General features: G+C 42.4%; 1 protein-coding gene and 1 long non-coding RNA gene across 5 annotated transcripts in view; one reads left to right on the top strand and one right to left on the bottom strand.

Annotated features, from left to right (window-relative positions):
• pdgfrb (platelet-derived growth factor receptor, beta polypeptide) overlaps positions 1-17,519 on the top strand; it is a 61,296-nt gene that overhangs the window by 40,911 nt on the left and 2,866 nt on the right. For all 4 annotated transcript variants that reach the window (XM_021560906.3, XM_021560909.3, XM_090198201.1 and 1 more), the window contains exons 16-22: positions 1,989-2,155; positions 5,958-6,076; positions 8,887-9,009; positions 9,211-9,322; positions 9,853-9,952; positions 10,068-10,173; positions 10,500-10,789. In XM_021560906.3, coding sequence (XP_021416581.3) covers positions 1,989-2,155; positions 5,958-6,076; positions 8,887-9,009; positions 9,211-9,322; positions 9,853-9,952; positions 10,068-10,173; positions 10,500-10,789 — 1,017 coding nt within the window. The remainder of the gene's footprint in view (positions 1-1,988; positions 2,156-5,957; positions 6,077-8,886; positions 9,010-9,210; positions 9,323-9,852; positions 9,953-10,067; positions 10,174-10,499; positions 10,790-17,519) is intronic.
• LOC149978260 (uncharacterized) lies at positions 13,902-17,440 on the bottom strand. Its single transcript, XR_016486247.1, has 3 exons — positions 17,343-17,440; positions 16,901-16,954; positions 13,902-14,536 (listed from the first exon to the last, which is right to left on the bottom strand). It is a non-coding gene; the product is annotated as an uncharacterized LOC149978260 (long non-coding RNA).

Here is a 17,519-nt window from a genome sequence, read left to right as displayed (position 1 = left end):
AGTCATGCGCGAAGCTGTGAGAGTTAGCTGCGTTCCTTTTCATTTCTAAAGACAAAGGAATTGTCAGGTTGAAACATTATTGACAATTTATGATAAAAACATCCTAAAGATTGATTCTATACATCGTTTGAAATGTTTCTACAAACTGTAATATAACTTTTTTGACTTTCCATCTGAACTTAACGATCGCGCATTCAGCATTTAGTTTACTGGGCTAAACGCGCGAACAAAAAGGAGGTATTTGGACATAAATGATGGACTTTATTGAACAAAACAAACATTTATTGTGGATCTGGGATTCCTGGGAGTGCATTCCAATGAAGTTCATCAAAGTTAAGTGAATATTTATAATGCTATTTCTGACTTTTGTGACACCTCTCCTTCTTTGGAAAATGGCTGTATGTTTTTCTGTGGCTAGGTGCTGACCTAACATAATCGCAAGATGTGCTTTCGCTGTAAAGCCTTTCTGACACAGCGGTTGCATTAAGAAGACGTTTATCTATAATTCCATGCATAACACTTGTATCTTTTATCAATGTTTATTATGACTATTTCTGATGTGGCTCTCTGCACTTTCACCGGATGTTTGTTTGAGACAATGCATTTCTGAACATAATACACCAATTTCAAATTAGTTTTTTGGACAGACAGATTAACTTTATCGAACAAAACACACATTTATTGTGTAACATGAAGTCCTGTGAGTGCAATCTGATGAAGATCATCAAAGGTTAGTGATTAATTGAATCGTTATTTCTGACTTATTTCCCTCTCCTTGGCTGGAAAATGGCTGTATGGTTTTCTGTGACTAGGTGCTGACCTAACATAATCGTTTGGTGTGCTTTCGCCATAAAGCTTATTTGAAATCGGACACTGTGGCTGGATTTACAAGAAGTTTATCTTTAAAATGATGTATAATACTTGTATTTTTGAGGAATTTTAATTATGGGCTTGAACCAGAATAGAAATAGAAAGACGAGTGTGAGCCCCTGGTGCACAACTGAGCAAGAGGAGAAGTACATTATAGTGTCTAGTCCTCAACTGGCAGCTTCATTAAATAGTGCCCGCAAAACACCAGTCTCAACATCATCAGTGAAGTGGCGATTCCAGGATGCTGGCCTTCTAGGCAGTACACAGCATTGTACGAGATCTTCAGTTTCATGCCAATTTCTCGCAGGAATAGCCTTCATTTCTCAGAACAAGAATGGGCTGACGAGTTTCAGAAGAAAGTTCTTTGTTTCTGGCCATTTTGAGCCTGTAATTGAAACCACACATGCTGATGCTCCAAATACTCTAAAGAAGGCCAGTTGTATTGCTTTTTTAATCAGGACAATAGTGTTCAGCTGTGCTAACATAATTGCAAAAAGGTTTTCTAATGATCAATTAGCCTTTTAAAATTATAAACTTGGATTAGCTAACACAACGTGCCATTGGAACACAGCAGTGGTGGTTTCTGATAATGGGCCTCTGTACGCCTATGTAGATATTCCATTAAAAATCAACAGTTTCCAGCTACAACAGTCATTTACGACATTAACAATGTATACACTGTATTTCTGATCAATTTGATGTTATTTTAATGGATAAAAAAATGTGCTTTTCTTTCAAAAACAATCACATTTCTAAGTGAATGGTAGTGTACGTATGTAGGATCTTCATTTAATCACCCTGTTGCAGGATAACTTTTCTGCAAGGCAGGAAATGTAAATGTGTTGTGTATTTGAGCTTTAAAAAGGCTTCTGAAGTTTGTCATTTCCAGTTTGAAATTTCAGACTTGTTTTTCCCTTACAAAAAATGTATCAACCACAAAAATGTCCATTCATTATAATCCACATAATAATTTCAATTTCCTGCTGCTGCAGGGTTATTACATTTAGATCCTACATCTGTAGACATTCAATTACAAAATGAGGCCGTACAGACAGAGATGACCATGTGTTTTTTAATTTATTATACTTTACCCTAATGTGTCCCAAATATCTTGGCAGCTACGTGTCATTTGGCAGTGAGTGTGACGGTGGTTACATGGACATGAGTAAGGACGAGCCCACAGTGTACGTCCCCATGCAGGAGCTGAAAGACACCATCAAATACGCTGACATCCAGCCTTCTCCCTATGAGTCTCCCTATCAGCACGACCATTACCAGGAACAAGGTATAGAGTCCAAGAAATACAGAGCCATAACAAAGCTCAAGTGTACTGTATACTTTGTATGTTTTAGGTCTGTTATATGTCAAACATATGGGAAGCACATGAGAAGAGAAAGCACAGGAGGATGGGTTAGTTGTTTATTTGACCTACAGAGCCTCTATGTACACTGAGTGTACAAAACACTAAGGACACCTGCTCCTTCCATGGCATACACTGACCAGTTGAATCCAGGTAAAAACTATGATCCCTTATTGATGTCACTTGTTAAATCCACTTCAATCAGTGTAGATGAAGGGGAGGAGACATGTTAAAGAATGATTTTTAAGCCTTGAGACAACTGAGACATGGATTGTGTATGACATCAATAAGGGATCATAGCTTTCACCTGGATTCACCTAGTCAGCCGCCAAGGAAAGAGCAGGTGTTAAAATTCCGCCAAAGAGGATGGCTGACGTTTTACATGCCCGTAACCAATTGTGCTATTTTGTTCATTTTTGCGTTGTTTGGAACTTATTTTTTTTACTTATTTTGTACATAATGTTGCTGCTATCGTCTCTTATGACCAAAAATAACTTCTGGACATCAGAACTGTGATTACTCACCACAAACTGGAAGAAGCTTTTTCCTTTATCGAGTCTGATGAGAAAGATATACTGCTCTCCTGGAACAGGCCCAAATCCCTGTCATTTGCGTGAAGAAAAGACAGAGTAAAAGAGGATGCAGATTGGGCTGCCTTTAGAGAATCCGTAGGCGAGCGAGTAAACGACCACTGCCATCAACTTGCTAACATGCAATCATTGAAAAAGAAAACATTAAGAACTGTAATATCTTGTGTTTCACCGAGTCGCGGCTGAATGACAACGTGGATAACATAGAGCTGGAGGGATTTTTAATGCACCGGCAGAACAGAGAAGTCACGTCTGGTAAAACGAGGGGTGGGGGGTGTGAGTCTTTTTGTCAATAACAGCTGGTGCGTGATCTCTAATATTAAAGAAGTCTCGAGGTATTGCTCGTCTGAGATGGAGTACCAAATGATAAGCTGTAGACCACACTATCTGCCAAGAAAGTTCAAATACATATTATTTGTAGCCGTCTATTTACCACCACAGACCGATTCAGGCACTAAGACCGCACTCAACCAACTCTATAAGGCCATAAGCAAACAAGAAAATGCTCACCCAGAAGCGGCGCTCCTAGTGGCTGTGGACTTTAATGCAGGCAAACTAAAATCAGTTTTACCAAATTTTTAAACCAGCACGTCACATGTGCAACCAGAGGAAAATAAAGTCTAGACCACCTTTACTCCACACACAAAGATGCGTACAAAGCTCTCCCCCGCCCTCCATTTGGCAAATCTGACCATAATTCTATACTTCTGATTCCTGCTTACAAACAAAAACTAAAGCAGGAAGTACCAGTGACTCAGTCAATACGAAAGTGGTCAGATGAAGTGGATGCTACACTACAGAACAGTTTTTCTAGCACAGACTGGAATATGTTCCGGGATTCATCCAATGGCACTGAGGAGTATACCACCTCAGTCATCGGCGTCATCAATAAGTGCATCGACGACGTCGTCCCCACAGTGACCGTACACACATATTCCAACCAGAAGCCATGGATTACAGGCAACATCCACATCGAGCTAAAGGCTAGAGCTGCAGCTTTCAAGCAGAGAACACTAATCCGGACGCCTATAAGAAATCGCGCAATGCCCTCAGACGAACTATCAAACAAGCAAAATGTCAATACAGGATTAAGATTGAATCCTACTACACCGTCTCTGGCGCCGATCCGATGTGGCAGGACTTGAAAACTATTACAGACTACAAAAGGAAACCCAGATGCGAGCTGCCCAGTGACGCGAGCCTACCAGGCGAGCTAAATGCATTTAATGTTAGCTTCGAGGCAAGAAACATTGAAGCATGCACAAGGTCACCAGCTGTCCTGGATGACTGTGTGATAACGCTCTCGGTAGCCGATGTGAGCAAGACCTTTAAACATATCAACATTCACAAAGCCGCGGTGCCAGATGGATTATCAGGACCTGTACTCAAAGCATGCGCGGACCAACTGGCAAGTGTCTTCACTGACATTTTCAACCTCTCACTGACTTAGTCTGTAATACCTACAGTACATGTTTCAAGCAGACCGCCATAGTCCCTGTGCCCAAGGAAGTGAAGGTAACCTGCCTAAATTATTACCGCCCGTAGCACTCATATTGGTAGCCATGAAGTGCTTTGAAAGGCTGGTCATGGCTCTCATCAACAGCATTCTCCCAGATACCCTAGACCCACTCCAATTCACATACCACCGCAACAGATCCACAGATGACACAAGCTCAATCGCACTCCAAACTGCTTTTTCCCAGCTGGACCAAAGGAACACCTATGTGAGAATGCTGTTTATTGACTACAGCTCAGCGTTTAACACCATAGTGCCCACGAAGCTCATCACTAAGATAAGGACCCTGGTACTAAACACCTCCCTCTGCAACTGGATCCTGGACTTCCTGACAGGCCGCCCCCAGCCGGTAAGGGTAGGCAACAACACGTCTGCCATGCTGATCCTCAACAGTGGGGCCCCTCAGGGTGTGTACTTAGTCCCCTCCTGTACTCCCTTTTCACCCACGACTGCGTGGCCAAAAACTGACTCCAAAACCATAATTAAGTTTGCTGACAACACAACAATGGTAGGCCTGATTACCGACAACGATGAAACAGCCTATAGGGAGGAGGTCAGAGAACTGGCAGTGTGGTGCCAGGACAACAACCTCTCCCTCAATGTGAGCAAGACAAAGGAGCTGTTCGTGGATGACAGGAAAAGGAAGGCCGAACAGGCCCCCATTATCATCAACTAGGCTGTAGTGGAGTGTGTCGATAGTTTCAAGTTCCCTGGTGTCCACATCACCAACGACCTATCATGGTCCAAACACACCAAGATTGTCGTGAAGAGGGCACAACAAAACCTTTTCCCCCTCAGGAGACTGAAAAGATTTGGCATGGGTCCCCAGATCCTCAAAAGTTCTACAGCTGCACCATCGAGAGCATTGTGGCCGGTTTCATCACCGCCTGGTATGGCAACTGCTCGGCATCTGACCATAAGGCGCTACAGAGGGTAGTGCGTACGGCCCAGAAACCCAGGACCTATATAGTAGGTGGTGTCAGAGGACAGCCCATAAAATTGTCAGAGACTCCAGTCACCCAAGTCATGGACTGTTTTTGTCTGCTACCGCATGGCAAGCGGTACCTGAGCGCCAAGTCTAGAACCAAAAGGCTCCTTAATAGCGTTTACCCCCAAGCCATAAGACCGCTGAACAATTAATCAAATGGCCACTGGACTATTACATTGATTCCCCCCCCCCCCCCTCCATTTGTTTTGTACACTGCTGCTACTCTTTGTTTATTATCTGTGCATAGTCACTTCACACCTACCTACATGTACAAATCTAACCTGTTCTCCCGCACACTGACTCAGTACCCCCTGTATATAGCCTCGTTATTGTAATGTTATTGTGTTACCTTTATTCATTTTAGTTTATTCTGTAAATATTTTCTTAACTCTTCTTAAACTGCACTGTTGGTAAAGGGCTTGTACATAAGCATTTCACGGTAAGGTCTGCACTTGTTGTATTCGGCGCATGTGACAAATAAAGTTTGATTTGTATTTTATTTGTTATTGATGTTTCGTGCCCTCAGTGTATACTGTCCATGTGTATCACCTGAACATCTATTCAACTTTACATTGTCTCTCTTTGTTACCTCATTAATGAACCCTGCCTTCCCTGTCTCTGCTCTCCCTCCAGACCAGATCACAACGGACCCTGCCCTGTTCATCAGTGACTCTACTACACTTAGCTATACTGACCTCATCGGCTTCAGCTACCAGGTGGCCAAAGGCATGGAGTTCCTCGCCTCCAAGAATGTATGTAATGTTTTATTTACTCAGCCTTTATTTATTACATGGAATCTAAACTGTTATTGATATATATATATTTATTTATCATTTACCCTTTATTGAGCCAGGCACAGTAATTACAGAGCTGTAGATATGGATATAGAATGTACTTCACCATCAATAGTTAATGTCCAGTCTGACCTTGGCTTCCTATAACCTGGTTGTTTACATGGGCAATCAAGCAGTTGAAACAATAACAAAGCATCTTCCCTGCTAATGTTTTGGTTAAAAGCTGATAGACGGGGCTGGAGAAATGTAACCACTCTCAAATAGACAGAGCTATGGATGCAACAACTGATCCAAAATGACATATAAAATTATAGTTTGATATGTCCACTAAACAAAAATATAAATACATGTAAAGTGAGCTGAAATATAAGACCCCAGAAATGTTCCATATGCACAAAAAGGGTATTTCTCTCAAATGTTGTGCACAAATTTGTTTACATCCCTGTTAGTGAGCATTTCTCCTTTTACCAGATAATCCATCCACCTGGTAGGTGTTGCATATCAAGAAGCTGATGAAATGGCATGATCACTCCACAGGTGCAAATTGTACTGGGAAAATAAAAGGCCACTTTAAAATGTGCAGTTTTGACAGAAAACACAATGCCACTGACGTCTCAAGTCTTGAGGGAGCGTGCAATAGGCATGCTGACTGCAGGAATGTCCAACAAAGCTGTTGCCAGAGAATTGAACGTCGATTTCTCTACTATAAGTCGCCTCCAACCTCGTTTTAGAGAAATTGGCAGTACGTCGAACCAGCCTTAGAACCGCATACCACGTGTATAGCATTGTGTTTTAGCATGATTATGCACTGCCCCATGTCGCAAGGATCTGTACACAATTCCTGGATACTGAAAAGGTCCCAGTTCTTCCATGGCCTGCATACTCATCATACATGTCATCCATTGAGCATGTTTGGGATGCCATGGATTGACGTGTAGCGTGTTACATTTCCTGACAATATCCAGCAACTAAGCACAGCCATTGAAGAGGAGTGGGACAACATTCCACAGGCCACAATCAACAGCCTGATCAACTATATGCAAATGAGATGTATGGTGGTCACACCATATACTGAATGGTTTTCTAATCCTTGCCCCTACCTTTAAGGTATCTGTGACCAACATATGCATATCTGTATTCCCAGTCATGTGAAATCCATAGATTAGGGCCTAATTGATTTATTAATTTCATTGATTTACTTATATGAACTGTGCCTCAGTAAAATATTTGAAACACTCAGACATAATTTACAAACTAAGCATTTGGGTTTAGTGAGTCCTTCAGAACCAGTAGAGATGCCAGGTATGTTCTCTTGATGTGTGTGAATTGGACCATTTTCCTGTCCTGCTAAGCATTCAAAATGTAACTAGTACTTTTGGGTGTCAGGGAAAATGTATGGAGTAAAAAGTACATTATTTTCTTTAGGAATGTAATGAAGTAAAAGTAAAAGTTGTCAAAAATATAAATAGTAAAGTACAGATGCCCCCAAAAAATACTTAAGTAGTACTTTTAAAGTAGATTATACCACTGACCGGATCAGAATCACAATCAGAATCACGTTTATTGTCCTACAATAGGAACATCTTGGCCCAGCTCACACAGGAATACCTAAAACAAATATGAAAACACAGAAGAAACAAACAACAGTGTTGGTGATGCTTACAGAGGACTGGGTGTTATCTATTCTCACGGCCTGAGGTCTGCCACTTAAAGAGTTGTGAATCCAGCGAATGCTGAAACCCACAAACAGGATGTGTGCATAATTCCCCATTCCCTCCAGGTGTTCCAGGAGCCTGTGCAGGCTGCAGACCACTGTGTCATCCGTTCCTCTCCCTGCTTTGTAACAAACTGGTACTAATCAAGGGAGGAGTGAACGGTGGGTAGTAGTAGGATGTTAAGAACCAGTCTTTCCAAGAATTTCATGATCAGTGACTTGAGAGCAACATGCCGGTTGAACTCAGTCGACGTAGACATTTTAGGAATGGGCACGATGGTAGATGTTTTCCATAGGGTGGGGATTGTGCCAGTGGATAGCGGTAGGTGAAAGGCTATGGATGGGGCTGAGCTCAGCAGCTCAGGCTTTTAGGACTCGACACTTTATCCCGCCTGGCCTTGCACATACCGAAGCTTTCCGCTGGTATGCCGCCACCTCTTCACTGAAGAGTGGGCCATGGGAATCAGTAAAGTGGAGGGCATCCAGCAAGTTCTCACAGCTTCTGGATCATAGTGGGTATCAAAACGTGGGTATCAAATCATGAGAAGAAGTTTCTTTGTACTCCCTGACGAAGGCCATGCAGCCGAAACTTTGTTTCTATTGAACATGCCATACAAATCAAGGCATTTTAATAATTAATTAAATGAAGAGTGCCTTGGTCCTCCTTGCGTTTTGAAAACCATTTTACCCCTTTCACCAAAGAGCACCTTCTGTCTACCAAAATCGACTATTGTGTACCTTAGCAGCGCTTCCCTTCCTCCTCTTTTTTTCTACTTGAGAAGAAGTTGTTGAGGTTGTTGGACAGGGCGAGTGGGTCATCATGGGCCGGTGGAGATGGTTTGTCAGAGTTGCCTGCCAACTTCCTGACTTTTTGAAAGACCTGCTTATTGTGGTATGGAATTTCATCAATGTTGTTGTTGGGTATTACAGTAAAGCTCATGAGGCATATATACGTCCTATGCTTCAAGAATCAACGGGTACATAATATATCACACATTTCCAAAAATAAATGTAGCAACTGCAGATTGCCCATTTAAAACCCTCTCCTCCTCAGTGTGTCCATCGTGACCTGGCCGCCAGGAACGTGTTGATCTGTGAGGGGAAACTGGTGAAGATCTGTGACTTTGGCCTAGCCAGAGACATCATGCACGATTCCAACTACATCTCCAAAGGCAGCGTGAGTGGCAGGCTCACTAAGGGTCACTCATACACATACACATTAAATAAGACAAAGTTTGAAAGTTAACATTAAAACACCATTTAAACACCATAAATTACAACTTTCTTCTGACTTAAATTGTAAGCCATAACTCCTGCTGTAACCTACCTTTAAGTACCTGGCTGATGCTAACGTTCTCTCTAATTCTGGCCCTCTCAGACATTCCTGCCCCTGAAGTGGATGGCCCCAGAGAGTATCTTCCATAACCTGTACACCACCCTGAGTGACGTGTGGTCCTATGGCATCTTGCTCTGGGAGATCTTCACCCTTGGTAGGTGGGCGGGAAATGGAATCCATTCATTATTAACTGATAGTTCAAAGAGATTACTGTTTGATTAAATCGAAACAACCCATTAACTGGATTTCGTTCAGAAAGGCCAGTAGTAGCATGAGCGGTCTGATGACCTCGTTTATTTACGGTATGTTAGTATAGAGGTTTCAAAAGGATGTCAATACCGTGTTTAAACAAACAGGCAATAAAGTTATCTTAAGAGGACAAGACAATCAGCATGTCTAATCCTGAATCTATTTAGGGTCAGATGAGGTTTTGTTGCTGTTTGCTACAGTCTGGGTTTATTATCAATTCATTTTGGGATTTTTACAAATGCTTTTGGAACGGCTGTGATAAGAAGAGTACTTATTGAGAAGTGGTTAATTTAGCGTGAAACAGCGTGAACAGTGTTTTTCGTAGGAAACCAAATATGTCATGATTCTTGTTTCATTCGAGATTTGAGAACTTTTGGACACTCCTGATTCAGCATGATCAGCCTTTAAATACTTGAATGGTTGATATTTTATCAGGAGGAACCCCTTACCCTGACCTTCCTATGAATGAGCTGTTTTACAGTGCCTTAAAGAGAGGCTATCGCATGGCCAAACCTAACCACGCCACAGACGAAGTGTAAGTCTCTACCATCACTCTCAAACTCCTCTCTCTAACCATGTCTTCTGTCAGTTCTTTTTTAGTGACAAGTTCAGTTAAAATGTTCAACTAAGGAAGTCATTCTGTCCTCCAGTTATGAAGTGATGCAGAAGTGCTGGGATGAGAAGCATGAGAAGAGGCCAGAGTTCTCCTTTCTGGTGCACACCATGGGGAACATGCTCACTGACAGCTATAAAAAGGTATCCTATTAATATAGGGTTTTTTCCCTTTACACATTGCATCTGAAGACCAACAGTATTTCCACATCCATCTATGAAAACGATCACATTTTTTGCTAAATGCAAAATGCATCATACGGGGATGATTTCTGTATTTTGTAAGTTACATATCTTAAAAACCTGATTGCTGACAAGTAAAACATTTTGGGACTATGTCAAGAATGGACGAATGAAACAAATACCAAAATATCGTTTTTGGGTGGGGTTTTCCTTTAAGTGTGTATTGACTATGGACAGATCTGACATTGATCACTGAGATGTATCTAATTGACTAATTATTGGTACAGAGATACTGCCAAGTCAACGACGAGTTCTTCAAGAGTGACCACCCGGCCGTGGTCAGAACCAAACCCAGGCTCTCCTCCCCCTTCCTCACCCCAGCCATCACCCCCTCCACCGCCCCTGACTCCCTCCAGGATCTCAACCCCTACCCCCTAACTGGAGACTTTAGACCGGAGGCAGATGAAGAGGAAGTGACTACCTCCTACAATGACTACATCATTCCCATCCCGGACCCCAAGCCTCAGGAGGAAGTCTTCTCCGAGGCCAACCGCATGCCAATGGAAAGCCCCGCGAGGTATGGCTGTCTAAAGTACTTCCTGACTACAAACACTGACTGACTGACTGCAAATGTGTGCCAAATGCTGAGCATGCAGGAAAGACAATGCATATTTACTCTAGAGGACCTTGTATAGTTACAACACCAACACACAGAGCCATACGTGGGATTTCAATAAAAATTGGTCTTATCTTACCATGTATACACTGTGTGTACTAAACATTAAGAATCCAATCAAAAATCAAAGTTTATTTGTCACGTGCGCCAAATACAGTTAAATGCTTACTTACAGGCTCTAACCAATAGTGCGGAGAAGGGGAAAAAAGTATGTGTGTGTGTGTGTGTGTGTGTATATAGGTAAGTAAAGAAATAAAACAACAGTAAAAATACATTTGAAAATAGAGTAGCAAGGCTATATACAGACACCGGTTAGTCAGGCTTATTGAGGTGGTATGTACATGTGGGTATGGTTAAAGTGACTATGCATATATGATGAACAGAGAGTAGCAGTAGCGTAAAAAGAGGGGTTGGCGTGTGGTGGGACACAATACAGATAGCCCAGTTAGCCAATGTGCGGGAGCACTGGTTGGTCGGGCCAATTGAAATAGTATGCTCATGAATGTATAGTTAAAGTGACTATGCATATAAGATAAACAGAGAGTAGCAGCAGCGTAAAAGAGGGGTTGGGGGGCGGCACATAATGCAAATAGTCCGGGTAACCATTTGGTTACCTGTTCAGGAGTCTTATGGCTTGGGGGTAAAAACTGTTGAGAAGCCTTTTTGTCCTAGACTTGGCACTCAGGTACCTCTTGCCATGCGGTAGTAGAGAAAACAGTCTATGACTGTGGTGGCTGGGGTCTTTGACAATTTTCAGGGCCTTCCTCTGACACCGCCTGGTGTAGAGGTCCTGGATGGCAGGAACCTTTGCCCCAGTGATGTACTGGGCCGTACGCACTACCCTTTGAAGTGCCTTGAGGTCGGAGGCTGAGCAATTGTCATACCAGGCAGTGATGCAACCGGTCAGGCTGCTCTCTATGTTGCAGCTGTAGAACCTTTTGAGGATCTCAGGACCCATGCCAAATCTTTTTAGTCTCTTGAGGGGGAATAGGTTTTGTTGTGCCCTCTTCACGACTGTCTCGGTGTGTTTGGACCATTCTAGTTTGTTGTTGATGTGGACACCAAGGAATTTGAAGCTCTCAACCTGCTCCACTACAGCCCCGTCGATGAGAATGGGGGCGTGCTCGGTGCTCCTTTTCCTGTAACTCCACAATTATCTCCTTGGTCTTGGTTACATTGAGGGATAGGTTGTTGTTCTGGCACCACCCGGCCAGGTCTCTGACCTCCTCCCTATAGGCTGTCTCATCGTTGTCGGTGATCAGGCCTACCACTGTTGTCATCAGCAAACTTAATGATGGTGTTGGAGTCGTACCTGGCCATGCAGTTGTGGGTGAACAGGGAATACAGGAGGGGTCTGAGCACACACCCCTGGGGAGCTCTAATGTTGATAATCAGCGCGGCAGATGTGTTGCTACCTACCCTCACCACCTGGGGGCAGCCCGTCAGGATGTCCAGGATCCAGTTGCAGAGGGAGGTGTTTAGTCCCAGGATCCTTAGCATAGTAATGAGCTTTGAGGGTACTATGGTGTTGAACGCTGAGCTGTTGTCAATGAATAGCATTCTTACATAGGTGGTCCGTTTGTCCAGGTGGGAAAGGGCAGTGTGGAGTGGGATGGAGATTGCATAATCTGTGGATCTGTTTGGGCGGTATGCAAATTATGGTGGGTCTAGGGTTTCTGGGATAATGGTGTTGATGTGAGCCATTACCAGCCTTTTAACCTTTCTGATCTCCCCATCCCGGATCCGGGATCATGAATACAGACTCAAGCTCATTACCATAACGCAACGTTAACTATTCATGAAAATCGCAAATGAAATGAAATAAATATGCCATCTCTCAAGCTTAGCCTTTTGTAAACAACACTGTCATCTCAGATTTTCAAAATATGCTTCTCAACCATAGGAAAACAATCATTTGTGTAAAAGTAGCTAGCTAGCGTTAGCATTTCGCGTTAGCATTTAGCGTTAGCATTAGCGTTAGCATCCAGCGCGCAACATTAACAAAAACATAAAAGCCTTCAAATAAAATCATTTACCTTTGAAGAACTTCTGATGTTTTCAATGAGGATTTTTCCAAAAAGATTCCTTGTGTATTAGAAATAGCTCCGTTTTCTACATCACATTTGGCTACCAAAAAAAATCCGAAAATTCAGTCCTCAAAACGCGAACTTTTTTCCAAATTAACTCCATAATATCGACTGAAAACATGGCAAACGTTGTTTAGAATCAATCATCAAGGTGTTTTTCACATATCTCTTCATTGATACATCGTTCTTGGACACATGCTTTCTCCCTTGAATCAAATGGTAAAGTAGAAGCAGCTGGCAATTGCGCACCGAATTCGACGCAGGACACCAGGCGGACACTTGGAAAATGTAGTCTCTTATGGTCAATCTTCCAATGATATGCCTACAAATACGTCACAATGCTGCTAAGACCTTGGGCGAACGACAGAAAGTGTAGGCTCATTCGTTGCGCAATCACAGCCATATAAGGAGAGAATGGAAAACAGAGCTTCAGAAATTCTGCTAATTCCTGGGTGATGCATCATCTTGGTTTCGCCTGTAGAATGAGTTCTGGGGCACTTACAGACAAAATCTTTGCAGATTCTGAAACTTCAGAGTGTTTTCTTTCCAAAACTGTCAAGAATATGCATAGTCGAGCATCTTTTCGTGACAAAATATCGCGCTTAAAACGGGAACGTTTTTTATCCAAAAATGAAATAGCGCCCCTAGAGCTCTAACAGGTTAAAGCACTTCATGGCCACGGACGTGAGTGCCATGGGTCTGTAGTCATTTAGGCAGGTTGCCTTTGTTTACTTGGGCACTGGGACTATGGTGGTCTGCTTGAAGCATGTTGGTATTAACGATTCAATCAGGGACATGTTGAAAATGTCAGTGAAGACACCTGCCAGTTGGTCAGCACATACCCGGAGCACACGTTCTGGTAATCCATCTGGCCCCGCAGCCTTGTGAATGTTGACCTGTTTAAAGTTCTTACTCACGTCGGCTACGGAGAGCGTGATCACAGTCATCCGGAACAGCTGATGCTCTCATGCATGCCTCAGTGTTGCTTGTCTAATATTGAGATGCACCCTGCACCCCCTATTTTTCCTTAGAACAGCCTCAATTCGTCGGGGCATGAACTCTACAAGGTGTCAAAAGCATTCCACACGGATGCTGGCCCATGTTGACTCCATTGCTTCCTACAGTTGTGTCAAGTTGGCTGGATGTCCTTTGGGTGGTGGACCATTCTTGATACACACAGAAAACTGTTGAGGGTGAAAAATCCAGCAGCGTTGACACAACCTGGTGCACCTGGCACATACTACCATACTCATACCATACTGTCTTGCCCATTCACCCTCTTAATGTAAGGTGACCAGATTTCTGAAATTAAAACCGGGGACCTTTCCAGTTCGGCGGTAAATATATAATTTAAATATCCAATGTTATTATCTATGAAATAATAAAGGGGGACAATTCCGGTTACATGTATTTAGTCTAACAGGTACACTGTGATAGAGAAAACAACTATACTACAGAAACACTACAGATGAGACAGGACTGTCCAATCTGAACAGCCATTCAGTGGTCCTGGTAGTCTGGGTAGAACTGATCTGAACAGCCATTCAGTGGTCCTGGTAGTCTGGGTAGAATAAGAGCAGAAGAGAATATGAGCAAAACTGAAAAAAACAGACAATAGTCTATGTGAAATACTTAACAACATAATAAAGAAATAAGACGGTGATGAGGTTGGTAACTACATAATATACTTATACCAATCTAATCTGTGTATTTCTCAGAAGAATGTATCTTCTTCAGGATTGCTCTGTCTTTGGCCAGCTTCTCCATGAACTCCTGGCAGGGGAGGTTGAAGTTTGTCTTCACAATAAGCATGGCCTTGATGGTAGAAACAGTGAACCCATTTCTTGCTGCTGTCCATATATCATTCATTTGGGAGAACACTCTCTCGACTGGTGCATTACTTCCAGGTAAGCACATGATAACAGATGCTAATCTAGCCACGTTAGTGTGTGGGATGTCGTTCTCTTCGAAGTGGGTAATCACCGTGCTCCATCTCTGACTAAGCGGTGTCTCAGATGTTTTCCATTCTTCAAGCGATCCCCCCTTTAGGAACTCTTGCAGGCCAGTAACCTCATCAAACAATGCATCCTCATTGATGGTCACATTGGGGCATTTTTCCTGCAGTGTGCCTGCTGCCTTCTGGATCTCTTCACGCTGAGGTTGCCTTTTTAAAAGGAGACCATGTAAATATTTTAGATTATCTGTGTGCTTCCCCCATGCTTGCAAGTAGTTCACAGCCGTAGTGAAGAATGATTGGGATGTTTTGAGAAAGTTCTCTTTAGACATTGCTCCATTTTCCTCTAGCTCTCTCAGAAGTCCTCTGACCAAAACTGGAATGAAGTTGTCTTCACACCTTGTAGTCAATTTTGCCTCAACGTTTCTCAGAATTGCAGATGACTCCACAAAACAGCAGTCCTGGCCTTCAAGCATCTTGATCTTGTCACTGAATACGGTCAGGTTTCCATGGACTAAGGCCAGCCAAAGTTCAATCAGTGGATCTTCAAACATTGTTCACAGGACAACAAGGCATTTGTCTTCAGAAGAAAAAATGATTTCAATGGCACATACATTTTCAGCACTCTTTCTAGAGCAGGGAGCATGGACAGCCAGTAAACATTGCTGTGTCCTAAAATGTTATGGTACTCCTGGCCAACAAACTTACGAAAGCTCTTCAGTCTTTCTACTCTGACGGTGAAAATATGAAAATATGAAAATATCTTTGTGAGCAGGTACTCAACATCAAGGGGAATCATATCCAAAGCTGTTTTGGCCTTGTTTGGTCTGTTTTGGCCATGTTTGGTCTGTTTTGGCCGTCCCACTGCAGAGCATTTTTAACTTCGGTATGGACACAGCCTATTCAGTCCACCAAAATTGTTATTTGTGTTGTCGGCAGAGAATGCCACGACTTTGTTTTCCAGGTTACATTTTTGGATGACCACCAGGACCTCAGCTGCAATTTCCTCTGCTGTTTCTCCTTTCAATTCAACAAAATCGAGCTGTTTTGTTTCCACGGATGTGTTGCCATCATATATCTTACAATATCTGACTACTATTGGCAGCAGCTTTACATGTCCATGATTGGACGCATCAATGGACAGGGACACAAATTCAACCTGGTCTAGGTCCTCTGTTACCAAAGTAGTTGCCCATGGTGCTAAAACATTACTCACTATGGCTTCACATTTTGTCCTAGCACATGTAAACTTCAGCTTATAAAGCTTCCATGTCAGTTGTGCTGTGCAGTCCATAGATCAGTAACTATGATTGTGTCGCATAGTGTGGTATGCAAAGACACCCTCCTGCACAGCTAAACCATATTCTTCTTGGGAAGGCTCTACCTTCTTGAAGAATGTGGTGACAGAGGGCAAACCAACACGGGCAATCAGAGAGGCTTTATGCTTTTTCTTCTGTTGATGTTCTACCACTGCCGTTCTTCCCCCGCTCCCAATTGAAAAAGACGAATTACAAAGGGTGCAGTTAACCATTCTATCGTCTTGACCGGAGTGTATAAATGGAAATTCTCTCATCGTGTTGTCATCAAAATGGCATTTCCGTTTCTTGGAAAGAGCCCTTGTACCTCCTCTGTCTGTTCTTCTTCACTCTCCTTGTGTCACTCTTCTTACTCTCTTAATTTTTTCTTCTCCTCCAATCTTTCTCCTCCTCTTTTCTTCACTCGTCTTCCTGCTTTTTCTTCCTTTCCTTCTATTTACCTTTCCACCTCACTCTTCTACACTCTCCTCACTTCATTCTTTTTACTCCCTTAATTTTCCCTTCTCCTTCCTCTCCAATCTTTAATCATAAATAGTACACTATTAGATAAAATACTTTGGTTAACAGATTCCCATTGCTTGCCTCATTTTTGTATTTTCTCTCAAAAACATTGTTTGTAATAATAAATTAGCAAGCTCTGTAATCATATCTTTACCTTTCCTCCTCTCTCTTTCATTCTTCTTCCTCTTCAGTCTTCCTCCTCTCCACTCTAACAGAAAACATTATACTAATGTTATTGTCACGCCCTGACCTTAGTTATCTTTGTTTTCTTCATATTTTTGGTTAGGTCAGGGTGTGACATGGGTGATTATATGTTTTTGGCCTGTCTAGGGGTTTTGTATGTTTATGGGGTTGGTACCCAGTCTAGGGGTTTTTGTATGTCTATGGTTGCCTAGATTGGCTCTCAATTAGAGGCAGCTGTGTATCGTTGTCTCTGATTGGGAACCATATTTAGGCAGCCATATGCTTTGGGTATTTTGTGGGTGATTGTTTCCTGTGTCAGTGTTTGTGCCACACGGGACTGTTTCGTTTATATTCACTTTGTTATTTTGTATTCTGTCGTGTTCAGTTTATACTATTAAAACATGGACACTTACCACACTGCGTATTGGTCCTTGCTACTCCTCTTCAGACGAAGAGGATGATATCTGTGACAGTTATCCATAAAAATGTCCAAATATATTTTCACCCTACTAATGCCAAACCATTCAATTTGTAATCTACAAGTAAATATTCTCATAATTGTACATTAATTTAATAATCATATTTTCAAA

The sequence above is a fragment of the Oncorhynchus mykiss genome, chromosome 14 (assembly GCF_057628025.1).
Source record: "Oncorhynchus mykiss isolate SJ-2025 chromosome 14, ASM5762802v1, whole genome shotgun sequence".
Lineage (NCBI taxonomy): Eukaryota > Metazoa > Chordata > Actinopteri > Salmoniformes > Salmonidae > Oncorhynchus > Oncorhynchus mykiss.
This window is presented reverse-complemented; position numbering and strand designations above follow the sequence as displayed.